The sequence below is a fragment of the Dermacentor variabilis genome, chromosome 9 (assembly GCF_050947875.1).
Source record: "Dermacentor variabilis isolate Ectoservices chromosome 9, ASM5094787v1, whole genome shotgun sequence".
NCBI classification, from domain to species: Eukaryota; Metazoa; Arthropoda; class Arachnida; order Ixodida; family Ixodidae; genus Dermacentor; species Dermacentor variabilis.
Genome location: NC_134576.1, coordinates 9,053,842 through 9,071,016, shown reverse-complemented (window position 1 = coordinate 9,071,016; position 17,175 = coordinate 9,053,842). Strand labels below are relative to the sequence as shown.

Genomic DNA, 17,175 nt, shown 5'->3' with positions numbered 1-17,175 from the left:
AGTACTGACATCATGGTCTCATAGTGACATTGCGCCATCGGTGAGTAGAACGGTGTCCGCAGACGGCGCTACGGCTTTTCTGCGCAAAACGCAAACGCACGGCCAGAAACAGAGCCAAGACAGAGCCGACAGCAGAGCGAAAGCGGGAGTATGGTGGCTAGCGGAAGGAGAAACGAATTACGTCCCACATTACGTCCCACGGCACACGGAGAGTCTGTTTTCGTTAAACTATAGGCTGCGGCGAGCTCGCAGCGTGGTCGGCGTGGTCTGTGAGAAGCGACGAGCCTTTTCGCACTCGCAACAGGGCATAAAAATGTGCGAATCGACGCAAAACTCGGCCTAGAAACGTGCTTCGCCACAGCCAGGGCTCAATACGACCCAAGCTGGCACGACCCAGATGTCGCTTCCCGCACCGCCACCAGGCGCCGCTACTATACCTCAAACTCTAGCGCAAGACGCCCATAAGCTGGTACTTCATTCTATGACGCTAACTTCGACGCTCGTCGCAATGGACCCTGACACCGACAGATTGGCTCGCAATGGTGGGCTCAACTTCAGCGATTTGAGCACCGACGAGCGCGACCTGCTGCTGAGGGCTCGCACTGCCGGCGTCGTTGCGTACTACGACGGCGGCCTCGACACCGGCTCTCCGGAGCGGGAAAGCAACGAGGGCTTCCCACGACATCACATGGACGTGGCATTCTCACAGCTTGTTCCAAATGAAAGTTTCGCGAGCCAGCAGAACCCTCACAGCACGACGCGATAACGAAACTACTGAAACTCCAAAGCGTGCGCGGCGTAGAGTCGAGCGCGCAGAGTCGAGCGAAAACGAAACCTTTCGAACACCCATATTACTGAAGGGTAACGTCAAAATGTTATTTTTTCTTAGAATCGAATAGACGTAGACAAGTAGCATTTTTTTCCGTCTTATAATCGAATGAAATGATATTTTTAATACGAGTAGTTGAGTATTAGTAACACAAATTATGAGGAGTCCTTTCGTCATCGGGCTAGTACCGGAATGTCGCTGGGGGGTCTCAAATCGTGTCATGCATTTACCTCAATTTCTCGGTTACTAAAGCTCTGTTCGCGATTATATTGACGCCTTAGACGTTCTAGAACATTGCTCTACCACTTTAACTTGAGTTTCTGGTAACCTTTAGTGTCCCTTTAAGAGACGACCATGAGGGACCTTATCGAATGCTTTTTCGAAATCTAAAAATATTGTGTCAGTCGGGATGTTACGATCTAGGTTTAAATGTAAGTCGTGCAAGAAAAGAGCAAGTTGAGTGTCACGGGAATAATTTTTGCGGCAACCGTGTTGACTTGAATGAAAAAAATTGACGGATGTTAGGAAGTTAGCAATATGCGAGTATAAAATATGTTCCATTATTTTACAAGACACACTTGTTATGGAAATAGGGCGGTAGTTACTCGGTGATGATCGGCTTCCTTTCTTGAAGACTGGGATGACTTTGCCCACCTGCCAGTCATGTGGAATTGAAGCGCTGTTAAGCGATTCCTGGAATATGAGTGATAAAAACAGGCTACACACATGTTTAGTATTTTTTAGAACTTTGGCATTGATACCGTCTACTGCTGTAGATGACGAGTTCTTCAATGATTCAATTACTTTGACAATGCCGATGGGATCGAATGTGATATTTTGCATGAGCGGATATGCGAAGTATGGTGGATCGGGCAAGCCATCAAGTAATTCATTAGTAAAAACTGAACTAAATGTTCTGTTAAGAAGATCCGCAGCCTCAGTCTCAGGGATCGGGAGTCCGGAGCTATTGATAAGTGATATCTCATTCCGCTCATTAGGATTAATAGTTTTCCAAAATCGCTTCGGGTTAGTTTGTAGCATAGCTGGTAAAGTGGTAGAAAGAAACTTGTGTTTAGTTTGAGAGGTTAACTTGTCATATTCTTTCTCGACTGCGTAATACTTATGCCATGTGCAAGAAGAATTAGATCGTTTGGCTTGTCGAAACAACCATTTCTTCTTATTGTTTAGTCGTTTGAGGGATACATTAAACCATGGTGATGTTGTTCTTTCTTTTATTGTAATGGTGGGGATGTAAAGACGTATAAGGCGATGCATCTCTGATTTGAAAAGCAGCCAGTTCGACTCGAGAGAATTTAGTTGAAAGTTAGCGGCGAACGTATCGAAGTACTCAGATAATTCTCGGTTCATGCTGACATAGTCCCCTTTATCGTAGAGTGTAAGTGTTTTCCGATTTTTTTGTTTCTTTAGTACATTGCAACGAAACGAAACATGTACTGTCAGGTGGTCGCTCAAACCGCGCAATAAGGTGACAGGGGTGAAGTTATCAGGGTGAGTTGTTAATACAAGATGTAAAACGTTGGACGAGTGAGCAGTGACGCGCGTTGAGTCAGTGACGAGCTGCGTTAAGCCGAATGTCATACACGTGTTTAAGAAGTCACTACCGGGGCTGGTTTTAGATAATGTAGAGGCAGGATCGGACCAATCAATAGTTGGAAAATTAAAATCGCCAAACAGAAGGACAGGACTGTTAGGATATGTTTTAGTTAACGTATTTAAGGCTTCATGAAGTGAAGGCGTGAAAGAACTGTCGGTACTAGGGGACCGATAGCAAATACCAATCAGAATGTGCAGGTGTGTAGCAATGCATCGAATCCAAATCATTTCCAGTTGTGAAGAGAGGTTTACAAGTGAACAATGTAGGTTACGCTTAGCGGCGATTAATACACCCCCACCGCGCGAGTTATCGGGTCTATCTTTCCGAAAAATGTCAAAATACGAGAGGTAAGGGAGAATTTCGGTATCATCGATTGATGTGTTAAGCCATGTTTCTGTTAGTAGTAAGACATCGCAAGAAAATGAGCCTATTAGACTGCACAGTGCATCACGCTTGGGAACAACACTTCGAATGTTAGCGAGCAGGAATGATAAAGGCTGACAGTTCTGTGGTTGCGGTGTACATTTTGGTCTCAATGATGATTAAAGGCGTTCCTCAATGACCTGGTTAGTAGTGTGGTTGAAGTAGTAGGTTTTTTCACCTACTATAAGCTTTTCATGTCGCAACTTGAACCGCAGTTTACGGGCCCTTCCAAACTCGATGAGGCGTTTCTGGGCAAGGCGCGTGTTTGGGGCAAGATCTTGTGCAACGGCATAGCACGTACCTTTGAACTTACGAGCCGAAGAAAGGACAAGATCTTTGCTTTTAAAGTGAGCGAACCTCATAATTATAGGCCTGGACTTTCCAGTTTGGAAAGACACAATGCGATGTGCACGTTCAATATCATGCGGTTCTATTTGTACATATAAATGTTGTCTACAATGTGCAATAATAATTTTCTCAGAATCAGACCATGATTCTTTAGGTTTATCGGCGATGCTGTAAAAAACAAGGTTATTTCTTCGAGATCTATTTTCAGCATCGTTTATCCGGGCAGACAGTACACCTATCTGTGCCGTATTTTCGGTGCTTATCTCATGTAGTCTGCCTAATTCAATTTGCATGTCATCGATACCAGCACAAGCTGTCTCAATTTTGTCTAGCCGTGTTTTAATTTCACAGAACGTCTTATCATGATCAACTAGTTTTTTTTCAATAGACTTTAGCTGTTCAAGCATTACCGTCTGTCCAGATTGCAGTTCTTTCAATACATTAAGAACCTCTTTGTCGGGGCCGGGGTTAGATTCGATATCACCAGCTAGCATGAGAAGTTTGAACAGCATATGCGCACAATCACACACAATGGAACAAAAGCGCCGTGGGCCCGGCAGCACAAAAAGTGCACGGTGGCTACTAGGTTTTGCGTAAAGGCAATAAGAGTTCATTACCTGCACCAGGAAGAAGCGTGGAACGTTAGCACGGGCCGTCGCTAGCTTGCTGCCGGGCCCACTGAAGGGCGCGTTGCTCGGGCACAGCTTTTTAACAAAATTCCACGCATGCGCAGAATGCACAGGGGTGGTTCCGGTGTTTAGATGACTCAGTGAATGCCACGATGCTTGCAGATATAGTCGGTGGTCGTGTACAAAGTGCGCGGACCGCGATGTGCTGTTGGTGAGCCGGTGATTTGAAGCCCAGCACGGCTCCACTGGATCCACCGCAATACGCCCGTAGATCGGAAGTCTTGCGCCTGGACCTAACCCGGCGACAGATTCTGGGCACGGGGCACGAAAGCTGGAAGGCTCCAGAAGCTGCAAGCTCCAAAGTCCGATGCATCTGCGATCGACATGTCCAGCATGGCTTAAACAAAGTGGCTAAATGGGCTGATGAAAACAGCCCACAGAAAATTACATGTGTGCTTTTCACGAATAGGAGAGGAATAGTATCAGAACCTGCTATTGAGCTCTCTGGTAACACATTACCTGCAAGCGCAGAGCACAAGTTTCTCGGCATCATATTGAACTGGAAACTCACATTCGTTCCACATATAAAATGCTTGAAGGTTAAGTGCCTGAAAGCAATGAACTTCTTAAAGCTTCTATCATGTACAACATGGGGCACTGACATAAAATGCATTTTGATCTTGTATAGGTGTCTTGTTGGCTCATGACTTGACTAGGGTGCGATAGTTTAGCAGTCTGCTGTGCCCAGTGCTTTAAAGATGTTAGATCCTGTTCACCATTTAGGAATCCGCCTCGCGACCGGGACCTTCAGGACAAGCCACGTAGAGAGCCTTTATGTAGAAGCAAATGCATGGTCGCTCCAACCAGCTTTAATATTGCCACAAATACTTAAAAACCCTTTAATTAGCAACCTCTATTCACTTATCTACTCTGTTTATGCATCTAAACAACACCTCCACCAATATGTTACGGGGATGTTGCGAGTATAGAAAGGCTATATTTACAATATATACAGAGGCTAAGTCAGAGTAGTTAAGATGGCTGACCACCAACAACACGCAGCAGCCAGCATTTCTGATCTTCTTCATCCTCTCTCTTCTTTCATCCTTCCATAACAATATGTTGGGTACCTGGGCACAGACACATCGACGGTAATGTTCTTGCTGACACTATTGCCACGTCTGTAACAACAAAAGTCGGCACCTCTACTATAGCTATCCCCGCCACAGATTTTAAGCCTTACCTATGGAAGAAACTAAGGGAACATTAGCAAAGTGCGTGGGACGGCGAAACACTCAATAAACTCCATGTCATGAAGCCCAACCCAGGAAATTGGCGACCCATTACGAAAACATGAACTAAGGTCGTTTTGTGCATTCCTAGCATCAGCCACACATTCTCACCTCTTGATTAGGAATGGATCTCCTATCTGCAGTATGTATGGCGAGATGCTAACTGTAGTCCTTGTCTTGATGGAGTGCAAGGAATCGGAACGTCATAGAAAAAAATACTTGCTTTAGCATATAAGCAACATGTTCCTTTCCACCTAGCAATATTTCTTGGTACAGAACCGGTTTTTTTTTTGTTTGTTTGTTTGTTTTTTACCACAGGCTAGCTTTGAAGTTTCATGAAGCTGCTGGTATGTTGTGGGTTACCAGGCCCCCTACACTCGTAGCACATCCTCTTCTGAGAGGCTGCTACTGCGACAACATTTTTGCAGAGCATTTGCTTCTCTGCCCTTGCGTTCAGCGTTGAGGCACTGGTGCTACTTTAACATACACATTTTATGACGTTATCAGTTCAAAATGAAGCATTTGTGGTCATTGCTCACATCTCTAGTCATTGTCACCATTTTAATACTTATATGTTTTACGGAAGTTACAGCGACTGATTTGATGCCTATATACAGCCATTCTATATCCACCCTTCACAGTATGTTCCTCTATTTCATAAACAATTCATTGAAAACTCATCACCATGTGTATGGTGCTCTTTGGCAATATCTGGCCCTTGCGTCATAACACTGCATACATTGGCACCATCACTCCCAAAGAATGTCATTTCATGATGATGATGATGATGATGATGATGATGATGATTTGACACATTTCTAGTTTTATGAAGCCAGAATTTAATCATTATAGGCTGCAATCAGTTTTATGTTTTTCCTGCAGTTTTACAAGTGTCCTTTCTGTGAGAATTGAAGAAATATATGTTTTCAATTAGAATAGTATATTTTAGCTTTAATGTTGTCTTCGACCGCATGTTACAAATTGCAATTTCGCCCGCTACAAATTTTGTTCCAGAATGCTCTTGGTTATTGCCGCCATTGCTTCAACTCATGAAATAGTTATGGTGCATATGGTCATTATTGCTTGCAACTTGAAAGGCTGCACGTTGGGTTTGGTCTGTCTTGCTTCAGATGTTTGTTGCCTGTGTCTAGCCAACGCAGGGGTCCTTATGTTGTAGCTGAGGTGAGAGAGGAACTTTTCGCTTATAAGTCTTTTTTGAGCTCAGGACGGCTTTTCTTCTATCGGTATGAAAGCATCATAAATCGATCCTCGGTTTTTCTCTACATTACCTGATAGCAACAGCTGGCAAGGCAGCTGGAAAGTGAGTGCATCGCATCGTTCTTGACAGTTTGCCATTGCTGCTTCAGAACTGTTTAGGATAGTCTAGGCAAATGAACATGAGCATCCCAAGCCGAGCCTTGTGATCATTCAACAAGTAGTGCTGGTTTAGAAGAACTTGTTGTTGGGCGAGTTGGTATATATTAGCGAACATTGTTTAACTGCACGAACAAACGGACCACAGAGACAGCATGGGACAAGGATGGGCGCAGACTTGCTACTAAAGTTTATTCCACAAAGACCACATATAAGTACACCCCCGACCATACACCACTGCGCGTGCGTGAAAAAAGAAAAGATAGGAAGAAGTAAAGATAGCTTCCAAGGGTGCGGAACAAAGCACTCTATTTTCCATGTAGATTGCAGTGTTGGAGTAATTTATCAGATACCTCTATCATGCGACAAAGTGTACATAGGCCAAACAGGGAGGTGCGTGAATGTGCGCTTGCGTGACCATGAATTGTCAATCAGAAATAAAATGAATGGGCACCTGCCTGTCCACTGCTTGGCGTGCACGTGCAAGCCGATCATGAAGGAAGTAAAGATTTTGTGCCGCTGCCGAGATGGCCGATCCAGAGAGCTACTCGAGGCGTACCATATTAGAAAGAAGGGACAAGACTGTGTCAGTGACACCTCAATTTATTTACACAACAGTGAGATGAGGTTTATTGACGAGCGTAGGTAGGTCGCGTTTTGCATATACAAGGTTTTTCTTTTCTTTTTTCGCGCACGCGCAGTGGTGTATGTCGGGGGTGTACTTATATCTGGTTTTTGTGGAATAAACTTTAGTTGCAAGTCTGCGCCTGTCCTTGTCCCATGCTGTCTCTGTGGTCCGTTTGTTCATGCAGTTAAACAATGTTCGCAAGTAGTGCTGGGTCTGTTTTGCGACTTCAAGGGGCTGGCCGGCAAGTGGGACACCAGTTTCGTTAGGAAGGACATCGTCCATGCCGCTGTAAAGACCCGTCACTTAAATCACTGTAATCCGACAGTGCATATGAATGGAAGCCATGATTGTTTCATTCTTGCCTCACACATTGACAATTCTTTTCAATTGCCCACTTCGAGGTAATTCTGCACACCCCTTTTGTGACTTGATGCATGTGTTTGTTTTGCCGTCTCATTCACATTATGATGGCTCTAAAGCATGCCCCCTTAGGAATGGACTCATTGGCGCAAGAGATATTTTCACATCACAATAAAAACTATGCACACGTGTAGAATGCAGGTAAGAAAAGACTACTCATGTGCAAGCTTATGATTAAGTTGTGCATAAGTAGTATTGTTTTGACATAGTAGCATTGGCAGACATAATAGATAGCTCCTTCTTGCCCTGCTCAGTATTCTCTCTGGGCTGTTTCGTTTTTGTTGCTGTGCCTGACAGGAAGTCCAAGACAGATCTGTGCTGTTATCAGTGTGATTGACCACCATTTATTTGTCTCGGAAGTGCCTCCAGGATGACCTAGAAATTAGTCGCAGGCCAATCGGGGTCTCTAACATGTGTGCAGGTATGTGAACCTAACTGAAGAGGAGTGTGCACGCATCGATGGAAATCCCAAGGTGGCCCGGAAACTTGATCGCCTACGGAACCGTGGTGTGGGAGCAGCAGGGAGTGGTGCCACCGATGGCTTGCCAGGTGCCGGTGATGAGGATGATGAAGAGGACGATGATGCAACCGAGTCAGAGTCTGAGTCTACCGATTCTGACCTGCCGAGGTCAGGTGACTGGAGCTGTGATTCGCTGGGTGCAGCAGTGTCGCCCAGCCACTCATTGGATGGGCCAAAGGCACCGACCCCCGTGACAGCCAATGGGCATGCCTCGGAGAACAGCTGCTGCTGCTGTGGAGAATGCCGGACGCCGAGAGAGGGTGTGGACGCAGCCTGTCAAACACTTTCCACGGGCGACATTGTCATAACTAAGGTGTTCTTTGAAGAACAGGAGCATGGAGGGAAAACAATCATCCAGTGACAACAGCCTTTAAGAAACCAGTGAACTATGTGCACCTGGGAGTTGTTTATGATATTGCATTTAGGAGGCGTTTCCTCAACTGCCGCCGGTGAACTACATAATAGCCCAGAGATGCTTCATGGGATAGACCGGTGCATGAGTGTCCCTTTTTGCTACACAATGCTGTGAGAGTTTCCAAGAAACCCCAGGGAGTGAATGGCCCATCAGTTCAGAAGGAGTTCCACAAACGCTCAAGAAAGAACTGCCACAATGCCTGCCATGTTCTTGTGAGGTATCCTTCTCCTAATAGGCAGTTCTTATCAACTAGTTTTTCTATGCAGTGCTTGCTGGTCCTGAGCCATTATATTTAAGTGCCTTGATATAGTGACACCTTTGAGGGCTAGTCCACAGCAGGGGTTCTCAAACCCTCTGGCTTTGGAGAACCCCTCTTTTGCTGATATGCTTACACATGGAGCGTCGCATTAAATTAACCAAATGCCTATGCACAGTATCTATAACGCATAAAGGAAAACGAAAAAGTGCATTAATGACTGGATCATATAAACAGGCTTAGCGTTGGTTGCCTATTGTGCATTTGAACCTGCATTACTATGTTATACTTGCAGTTGGAAGTGTCTGTAAGTGACCTTGTTGTGGAGATGAGATGAGATGCAAGCAATTCCATCTCATTGGCAATCATGTTGCGACATGAGCACATTGACATAAAATTTCACAGGAAATATGGGCAACAGTTTCCCAGCCATGTCAGCAATACCCAAGTAGCTCCCTAACCGCTTGAGCCCTTGGCATTTTCGGTTGGGCATGTTATCTTTATTCTCACAATAATACATAGATCTTTTCTTCCTCGCTGCTCACATTCAATGTGCCTCGACCATAAAGGCACCGCTCTATGCATTATGGGCCATAAATAGCATCGTGTTGCAAACAACATCTAAATGAATTTGGAAATTCCACTTTTCCCCCATTACACATTTTGCTGCACCACTCATGGAGCCCTGTAGTATCGTATCTATCATTCCTGTCTCATTTTCTTCATTTATGAGATTTTTGAGAAGGTCATGTGTCATGCACTGAAAACTGTTTTTCACACATCTGCAAAACACCTTCTGCATCTAATTTGATAAAAAGGAAATTGTAAACCATTTGCACACATGTTGTAATAACCGGACTGAGTAGGACTAGAGGAAGCTTTAGCTCGACAGCTTCTATCTAGATACATGGGAACAGAGAAGTCGTTTTTCTCTGCAACCACTGCACCGATACTGATGAGGTATCTTCATTTTAAAAGAAAAAGCTAGAACCTAGTGGCTCTAGGAAGTGAAATATTTATTTAGTCTACCAATTCTTTCAGAGAAATTTTTAACATTTCCAAAATTAAAGAAAAGCTCAATTATAAAACTCCGTGTCCGCATTTTTCTGTTTCCCTGTGTGTTCAAGTCGCACTACACTATGCATGATGCCTTACTGACTAGCCTATCAGTCGATCCTTTCGAACTTCATCTCAAGTTTACAACTCAAACTCGGCAATGAAGAGCAATACCACAGTAAACTGCCCGTAATATTACCATCTAAAGTAGACAATGCATTTATTAAACACCGCTCTGAAATATACCACCAATTTTGAGTAAGACTCTTGCAAAGCCCTTGTAAGCATTTTAACAATTGTATGTAGGCTCTAAACTCTTGCATCGTATTTGTCTACTTTAGAGGCTTGTGAAACTTTAGTGGGTCCAGGAGCTGAGCACCCAGTAAGAGAAGCATGGGGAACAGACATTGCCTTTATCTCCTTTGTGTCTGAGCACATATGACATTCAAACACACACACAAAAAAACAAAGACACATAGAATATAAAGAGCAGGCTTCGTAACCCTAGCCTAACCTTCTGTGCATACTGTGTATCATATGGTGGTGGTGTGTGGCGCCGTAGCATGCGAGGAGAGCGCACACTGTAGTTCAGTTTGGACTAGTCTGAAGAATGGGTGTGGGCCAGTGATGATCTGGAGGGACGTGTCCCGGTGGCTACCCAGGCGGCCACTCGTCCGCTTAGTGGGCGCCTGTTCCCAAGGCCCAACAGGACCAGCCAATGCACGAACGGCAACCGGTCCGCTCGGGCACCTGCTCGGCAGGACCAGAGGACGATCCCAGGCCGCTGACGGTCTGCCCTGGTGCCAGTTCGTGCGGTCCCTCCCGAGAGTTTCTGACAAGACCAAGCGGTGCTACGGTCCACGTGGCCACTAGCTGGCACAGTTACGTTGGCAGAAGCCAGCGGAGCTCTTCATCAACGGGACTACCACATCCCTCGAGCCACAGAGTGGTAGGTGGCCCTCCCCAGTGCCCGGGCGTGGACAGCTCCACAAGCTGATGCACCCACACACAGTGTGCATACCGTGAGACTGCGCTTGGGATAGTTGTCCATCAGGTGAAAATGGTCACACGTGGGATAGCAAACTATACCACGTATGCTTAGATGGTTAGGATAGGGTTACGCGGCCTGCTCTTTATATGCATAAGTGTTCTATGTGTTCTTGTTTTTTATATATGTGATCAGAGGTGAAGGAAATAAAGGCAATGTGTGTTCCCCATGCATTTCTTACTGGCTGTGAGGTCCTGGGCCCATGAGCCTTTCACAAGGTTTTAGCAGATGTAGTTTACAGAACCGCAATATCCGTTTTTGGTACAGAGTTACCAATTTGTAAACTTCATGCCTAAATTTTGTGAACGCATTATATGGCTGATGGTGATTATATGGTGCATTATATGGCTGATGAGGCAGAAAATCTGGCATTGTTGTGACCACATGGTAGCCCAATAAGGCTACGCACCCTCGACCTTTGGTGGGAGTCGAACCCACGACCTTTGGTGTTAGTTATAAGGCACAGTTAATTAAGATAGAATTAATTCAGACACTCGCACCCACGAGCTTCGGTGACAGTCGAACCTGTGACCCTTGGTGTTAAGGCTAAGTTAAAGGGTTCCTCGCCAGGTCTGGGCATTCTGAGTTGACAAGCGCCGTGCATACAGTGCATTTTAACGATCATTTCTGCTAAGTATTACATCGCTACGTGCCGCGGAAAGATAGAAAATTTCAAACCGAGCGCCATTGCCCTTGTGCTCACGGGCGCTGCGCTTCAAGCCGGAGGGTTGACGTATATGTGCAAGTGCACGTATGTGTGCCGTGACGTCGCCCATAGTGACATGGGACTTTGAGAATTATTCAAGGCAGCATTTGTTATTTGCATAATTTGTTGCTTCAATAGATGAATTAAAGTTTAGAGAAATAATAAAACACACGAACCGAATGTCTTTGTGCTTTTGTGTTACTTCGTACCACAGCAAGAGAGATGTAGTTCCCTTTCGTCTGCTTGTTCCCATGTCGTGCAGTCACATGTGCAGACACCAAAACTATCTCGTTTCCTACCATGTTTCAGTGCACGATCATGCTCTCTGATCCGCTTGTGTCTGCCTCAGTGTTCGTGTAGCACTAACTTGTACTGCTAGTCAGGTGCTCTCGTGCATAGCGTGCAAAGTCATGTGCTGCATCAAACGAGACAAACACAACAACTCGCTTGCGACACCGTCAGCAGAAGTGTACCATGCAGCAAAAAGGGAGGGGGAAAAAATGAAGGCAGGGCCCATGATGTGTGCATCGCGTGATCCTCGAGCTCCGACATGGGGGAACGCAGGGAAGGAATTTCACTTGCGGAGGCTAGACGATGCAAGTGAGTGTCCTTCTATGCAGTGGCACTCACCTCCTGAAATCATGAGTTCGCGGCACTGAAATATTTCTATCTCAGCTACTAATGAACCAACCTGAAAAATGGTTGTGGCAGAATGCTCCCTAAAAGGCATGTGACAACTTCCAGCTTATAAAATTTGCTATGTGGCTTGGTGAAGGGACAGTTAATTAAGATGGGGTTAATTAAAGCGCTCAAAACCACCACCTTTGGTAGAAGTTGCACCCTCGACCGTAGGTGGGAGTCAAACCCGTGACCTCTGATTTTAATTAAGGAGAAGTTAATTAAGGCACAGTTAGTGTAGAGTGCATTATGGCACTTGAACCCACTACCTTTGGTGGGAGTCGAACCCCTGATGTTTGGTGTTAATTAAGGCACATGTACTTTAACTAAACTTAATTAAGGCACTCGAACCCATGACCTTTCGTGTTAGTCAAACGTACGACCATTGGTGGGAGTCGAACCCACCTTTGGTGTAAATTAAATTGAATTATGGCACAGTTAATTTATATAGAGTTAAATTGAGGCACTCAAACTCTCAACCTTTGGTGGGAATGGGACCCACAACCATTAGTGTTAATTAAGGTGGAGTTAATTAATGCACCTGTTGTTAATGTTAATGTTGATTAAGAAATATTTTTAATTAATCTACTCAAACCCACATCTGTGGGAGTCGAACCCACGACCTTGTGTTGTACGCACCTTGTGACAAACACCTTTGGTCATGTGATGCACGGTGCTTCTGCTGATGTGGCTGCTCGAGTGGCGTGACTCTGCCAGTGGCACCACCAGACGTCGCCACGCTTCTGCTGACGTGGCCGCAATGCTTTCGCATTCATCCACATAGGTATAACCAAGTGCCCCTTGAATTTTTTAGCTTACCAGCTCTTGGGAATTTTTTAATAAATGGCAGGCCATAAATAAACATTTTGCTTCCTAGAGAAACTAGAATTTAACTCTCTCTCTCTCTCTCTCTCTCTCTCTCTCTCTTTCTCCCAAATTTAACAAATTGCATTAAAATTGGCCTTGGAAAAGCAGTACTACATTTTATGTGTATTTGCATAGGCTGCATCAGAGAAGGTCCCGAGCTTCTCTTAACACAGGGAGCACAGAAGCTTGTTTGTGAAAGAGCAACAGGGTAGGCCTAGCATGACAACAAATACAAAGATGATGAGCGGATGTACATTTGCATAGTTTTCTTGATGCTTACTCTGAAATTTATGCATGGAATTCTCAATAAGTTTTCACTTCTGTCATGTCCCACGTGTCTTTGTTATGGCTCTTGACATAACAAGAAGCATTTGTATAATCTTACTGATTGTTTTATCTTTTGCAGAAATATGCATGTACTTCTAAACTGTGGAGAATGTGTACATTTTCGCATGTCCTTGATGTAATAGTTGCATTCTCTAAGCTGAGTATTTAAGCCGCAGCAAGTTTTCCCAGTATACTCCTCCCATCAAAAAAGGCATATATAGTGTGCTTCACGTAACTTGTGCCAAGAATTAAAAAGTGGTTAGCCGCAGCTGAATGAAGCCAACGACATATGGTTTGCCGTCATGTGGCACTCCTTATAGTACTTTTTATATTGTACTTAATTAGTCTTCCTTAACATGGCTTCAGGAAGGGGCTCTCGACCGTCGCCCAATTAAGCACAGTCATTCACTCGTTTGCTTCTGTCCTGGACAAGGCTGGCCAAGTGGATGTGATGTTTTTGGATTTTCAAAAAGCATTTGATGTAGTTCCTCACGACAAATTAATTTATAAATTAGAATTCCTTGGTCTTCCTGCCTTTATCCTGTCCTGGGTTTCAGCTTACTTGACGCGTCGCAAACAGTACGTAGTGATTGATGGGCAGCAGTCCGATTCTCTTTCGGTAACCTCTGGCGTGCCTCAAGGCAGCGTCCTTGGCCCGCTACTATTTCTTATTTATTGTAACGACATAGTTGATGTAATAGAGGCCCCTGTCAATATTCGTCTGTTCGCAGACGACTGTATCATTTTTAACGATATTAATACAGTTCATGATCAACTATCTCTTCATTTAGCCTTAAACAACATTCTTGAGTGGAGCAACAAGTGGGGAATGACACTTAACTCAGATAAATCTGTGCTTCTACGTATAACAAACAAAAAACTAGCCCTAAAATTTTCTTATTCTATTGGCCAAGATCCCTTGGCCGAAGTGAGCGAGTACAAGTATCTTGGAATTACAATTACTAACAACCTGAATTGGAATAGCCACATTGCTGCTACCGCCTCCGCTGCTTTCAGAAAGCTATGTCTACTTCACCATAAGCTTAAACATGCATCCCATGAAGTAAAATCCTTAGCCTACACCACATTTATTCGACCCAAATTGGAATACTCGTGCGTTATTTGGGACCCGTTTACCAAAATCAACATTTACGCCCTTGAAAGGATACAGAGAAGAGCCATACGTTTTATTTTTTCCAAATACGGCCGCGAAGAGTCTGTTTCTGAATTACTGCGGACAAATAGCTTTCACACCCTTCAAACGAGGAGAAAAATAATACGCCTGCAGTTCCTCTACTCCTTGATAAACCGTAAATTTTCTTTAGATCCTAGTTCATACATAACACTTTCCGCATCCAGGAAAACCCTTCATTCCCACCCCCTCGCTCTCTCCCCTTACGTTGCCAGGACAAACCTCTTTAAATTTTCATTCTTTCCTCGAACCATAGAAGAATGGAACCTCATCCCTTTCCATCATCTGAACTCACCTGAATCAATTCAAACTCATATTATTAGTATTTCTTAACTAACATTGCTGTTTCGTGTTATATTGTTTCATTTCTTGAATTTCATATTTTTGCAATTCTGCCTTTTATACATGTACTTTTATTTGTTACCATGCCCCTCCTGCTTGGGCCACACGGCCTGCAGTATGCTGTAAATAAAATAAATAAAATAAATAAATAAATAAAAATAACTAAGATCAAATACGCAAAATTTTTAATATTCCCTTTAGGCCCAAGTGCATTTTATTATGTTGTAAAGGGCATTTCAAAATTACCAATCCAATTTTTTATGGCAATGTACGTGCTGCGTGATGATTTTTTTCAGCGTTTAAGGAAAGCCCGCACAATATGAGATAAAACCATATGACTGCACTCATGCGCTATCGTATTGCAGCATGCTCCACTGTGCGTCGAGCCTATCACTTATCAGGGACGAAGGCGCTTCCTTTCTGTGTGCCCCCTACAAGGATGCCGACGCACTGTGAAGCCGATGCCCAGAGCCATAGCCGCTCACTTTGCCACGGTCCGCATGCATTGTTCTTTCACATGAACTGCAATTGACAGCCCTGCAATCTCATAGCACATGAGCACAGTCATGGGGTTTTGTTTCATATTTCGTGGGCTCTCTTTAAACGGTGGAAAAAATCTCCACACAGCATGCACATTGCCACAAAACATTGGGTCGGTCGTTTCTGAACCCCCCTACAATGCAATGAAGCGCACTTGGCCCTAAAGTGAATATTAAAATGTTTGCATAATTAATCTTCATAAATTAATTAAGCAGAACATAAAAATAGTCTAAGGAGTGCCACATGATGGCAAACCATATGCCGTTGGTTTCATTCAACTGCGGCTAACCACTTTTTTTAAATGCTTGGCACAAGTTGCGTGAAACACCCTGTATACATGCTATGCTCTAATGTAACTTATCAATAAAAATATTTTTGTTTGCATTTTATTTGGACATTTATCTTGCTCTTGAGCTGGTTTGAGAATCATTGTTTTGCACAAGCTTACGGGCAAAATGAAAGCCGTTTATTTGATATCGGGTTCTCACTTTCTTTTGTTCGTGCGAAGAGGTACTGCACAGAAGCATGCCTCATTTTCCTTTCTTTTTTTCTTGTCCTGTGTTTTGCCTTTAAAATATTTTCTTTTATAAAGGCAAAAATCAGGGGCCACCTGTGTCAGTTCGAAACCCTTTTTCTAAGGTGCTATTATTGACACATGCAAATTCAGAGTTTCATATATCGCCAACATGGCTGCATTGTCTGCACTCCTTGTTTGACCTTACTTATTGTGATGCAATGCCAAATTGCCTGCATGTTTTTTCATATAAGCTATATGCTTCGAATTGCAAACAGTTGGTGCCTGCTTTCTTCATTGTTTAGATGTTCGACAGTACCACACCATGGGGCACAAGAAAGCTCATCAGACGTCCACTTTGCACTGTCAGGCATGGCCGAGAGTCTTGTATTCATTGTGTTGCGAAATGCCGTAGCCTATCCCAAACAATGAGGCAATTCGTCTTCGGGCAGGCTTGACACACTGTGTTGCTGTTGCATGTGTTGGCAGCAGTGTAGGTTTTTATGTACCAGCATTTGTAGCACTAATGATGATTTAAAGTAGCAAACATCAGTGAGCAGCCCTGCTTAATTGCAGGGTGATGCATGGTGATGGACAATGTGTGTGCAATACAAAGCTTGTGTTCATTAAAGTAAGTGAACGTTAAGTGTGGTATTTTGGAATATGTTTGTTTTCTTCTCTCTCTGAAGGGATTGTAGCATTTGCCTGCACCTTAAGGCGACTGGGTTTTCACCCCTCCACGTTGAGTTTGTACTGAAGGCATCTTCAAAACGGCCTTCTTCTAACTGCAGCACTGTGGATTTAGCTTTTCTGATCTCATTATTCAGTTACATGTTGCTGCCGTCCACAGACTTTTTCTTTCATCTCTTAGACCTCCTTCGTTCTCCGTTTTCATTGAGTGAAGCATATGCTGTGACAATGATATCGTATGTGTGACAGAATCCTGCCGGGTCACGATGGAACATGGTGAAACGAAACAAGACACCAAGCACAAAAGTTTTAGTAAGGCTAACATTTCACCTCCCACACGGGAGCCTTGTTCACAAAACCTGCACACGCAATGACATGCACCTATGCCAGTGAGGCACAATAGCTTGATCACATGATGCAAAGCTCAGTTGCCCTTGGAGGCAGCATTGCCCTCCACTGGGGGCAG

The 17,175-nt window shown here is 44.1% G+C and overlaps 1 protein-coding gene across 2 annotated transcripts in view; it reads left to right on the top strand.

Moving 5' to 3' along the window:
- The window catches only part of egl (Egl_like_exo domain-containing protein), a 286,622-nt gene extending 269,949 nt beyond the window's left edge, over window positions 1-16,673 (top strand). For both annotated transcript variants that reach the window (XM_075670761.1, XM_075670760.1), the window contains one exon: window positions 7,980-16,673. In XM_075670761.1, coding sequence (XP_075526876.1) covers window positions 7,980-8,439 — 460 coding nt within the window. In that variant the 3' untranslated portion in view covers window positions 8,440-16,673. The remainder of the gene's footprint in view (window positions 1-7,979) is intronic.
- Window positions 16,674-17,175: the final 502 nt, after the last annotated feature.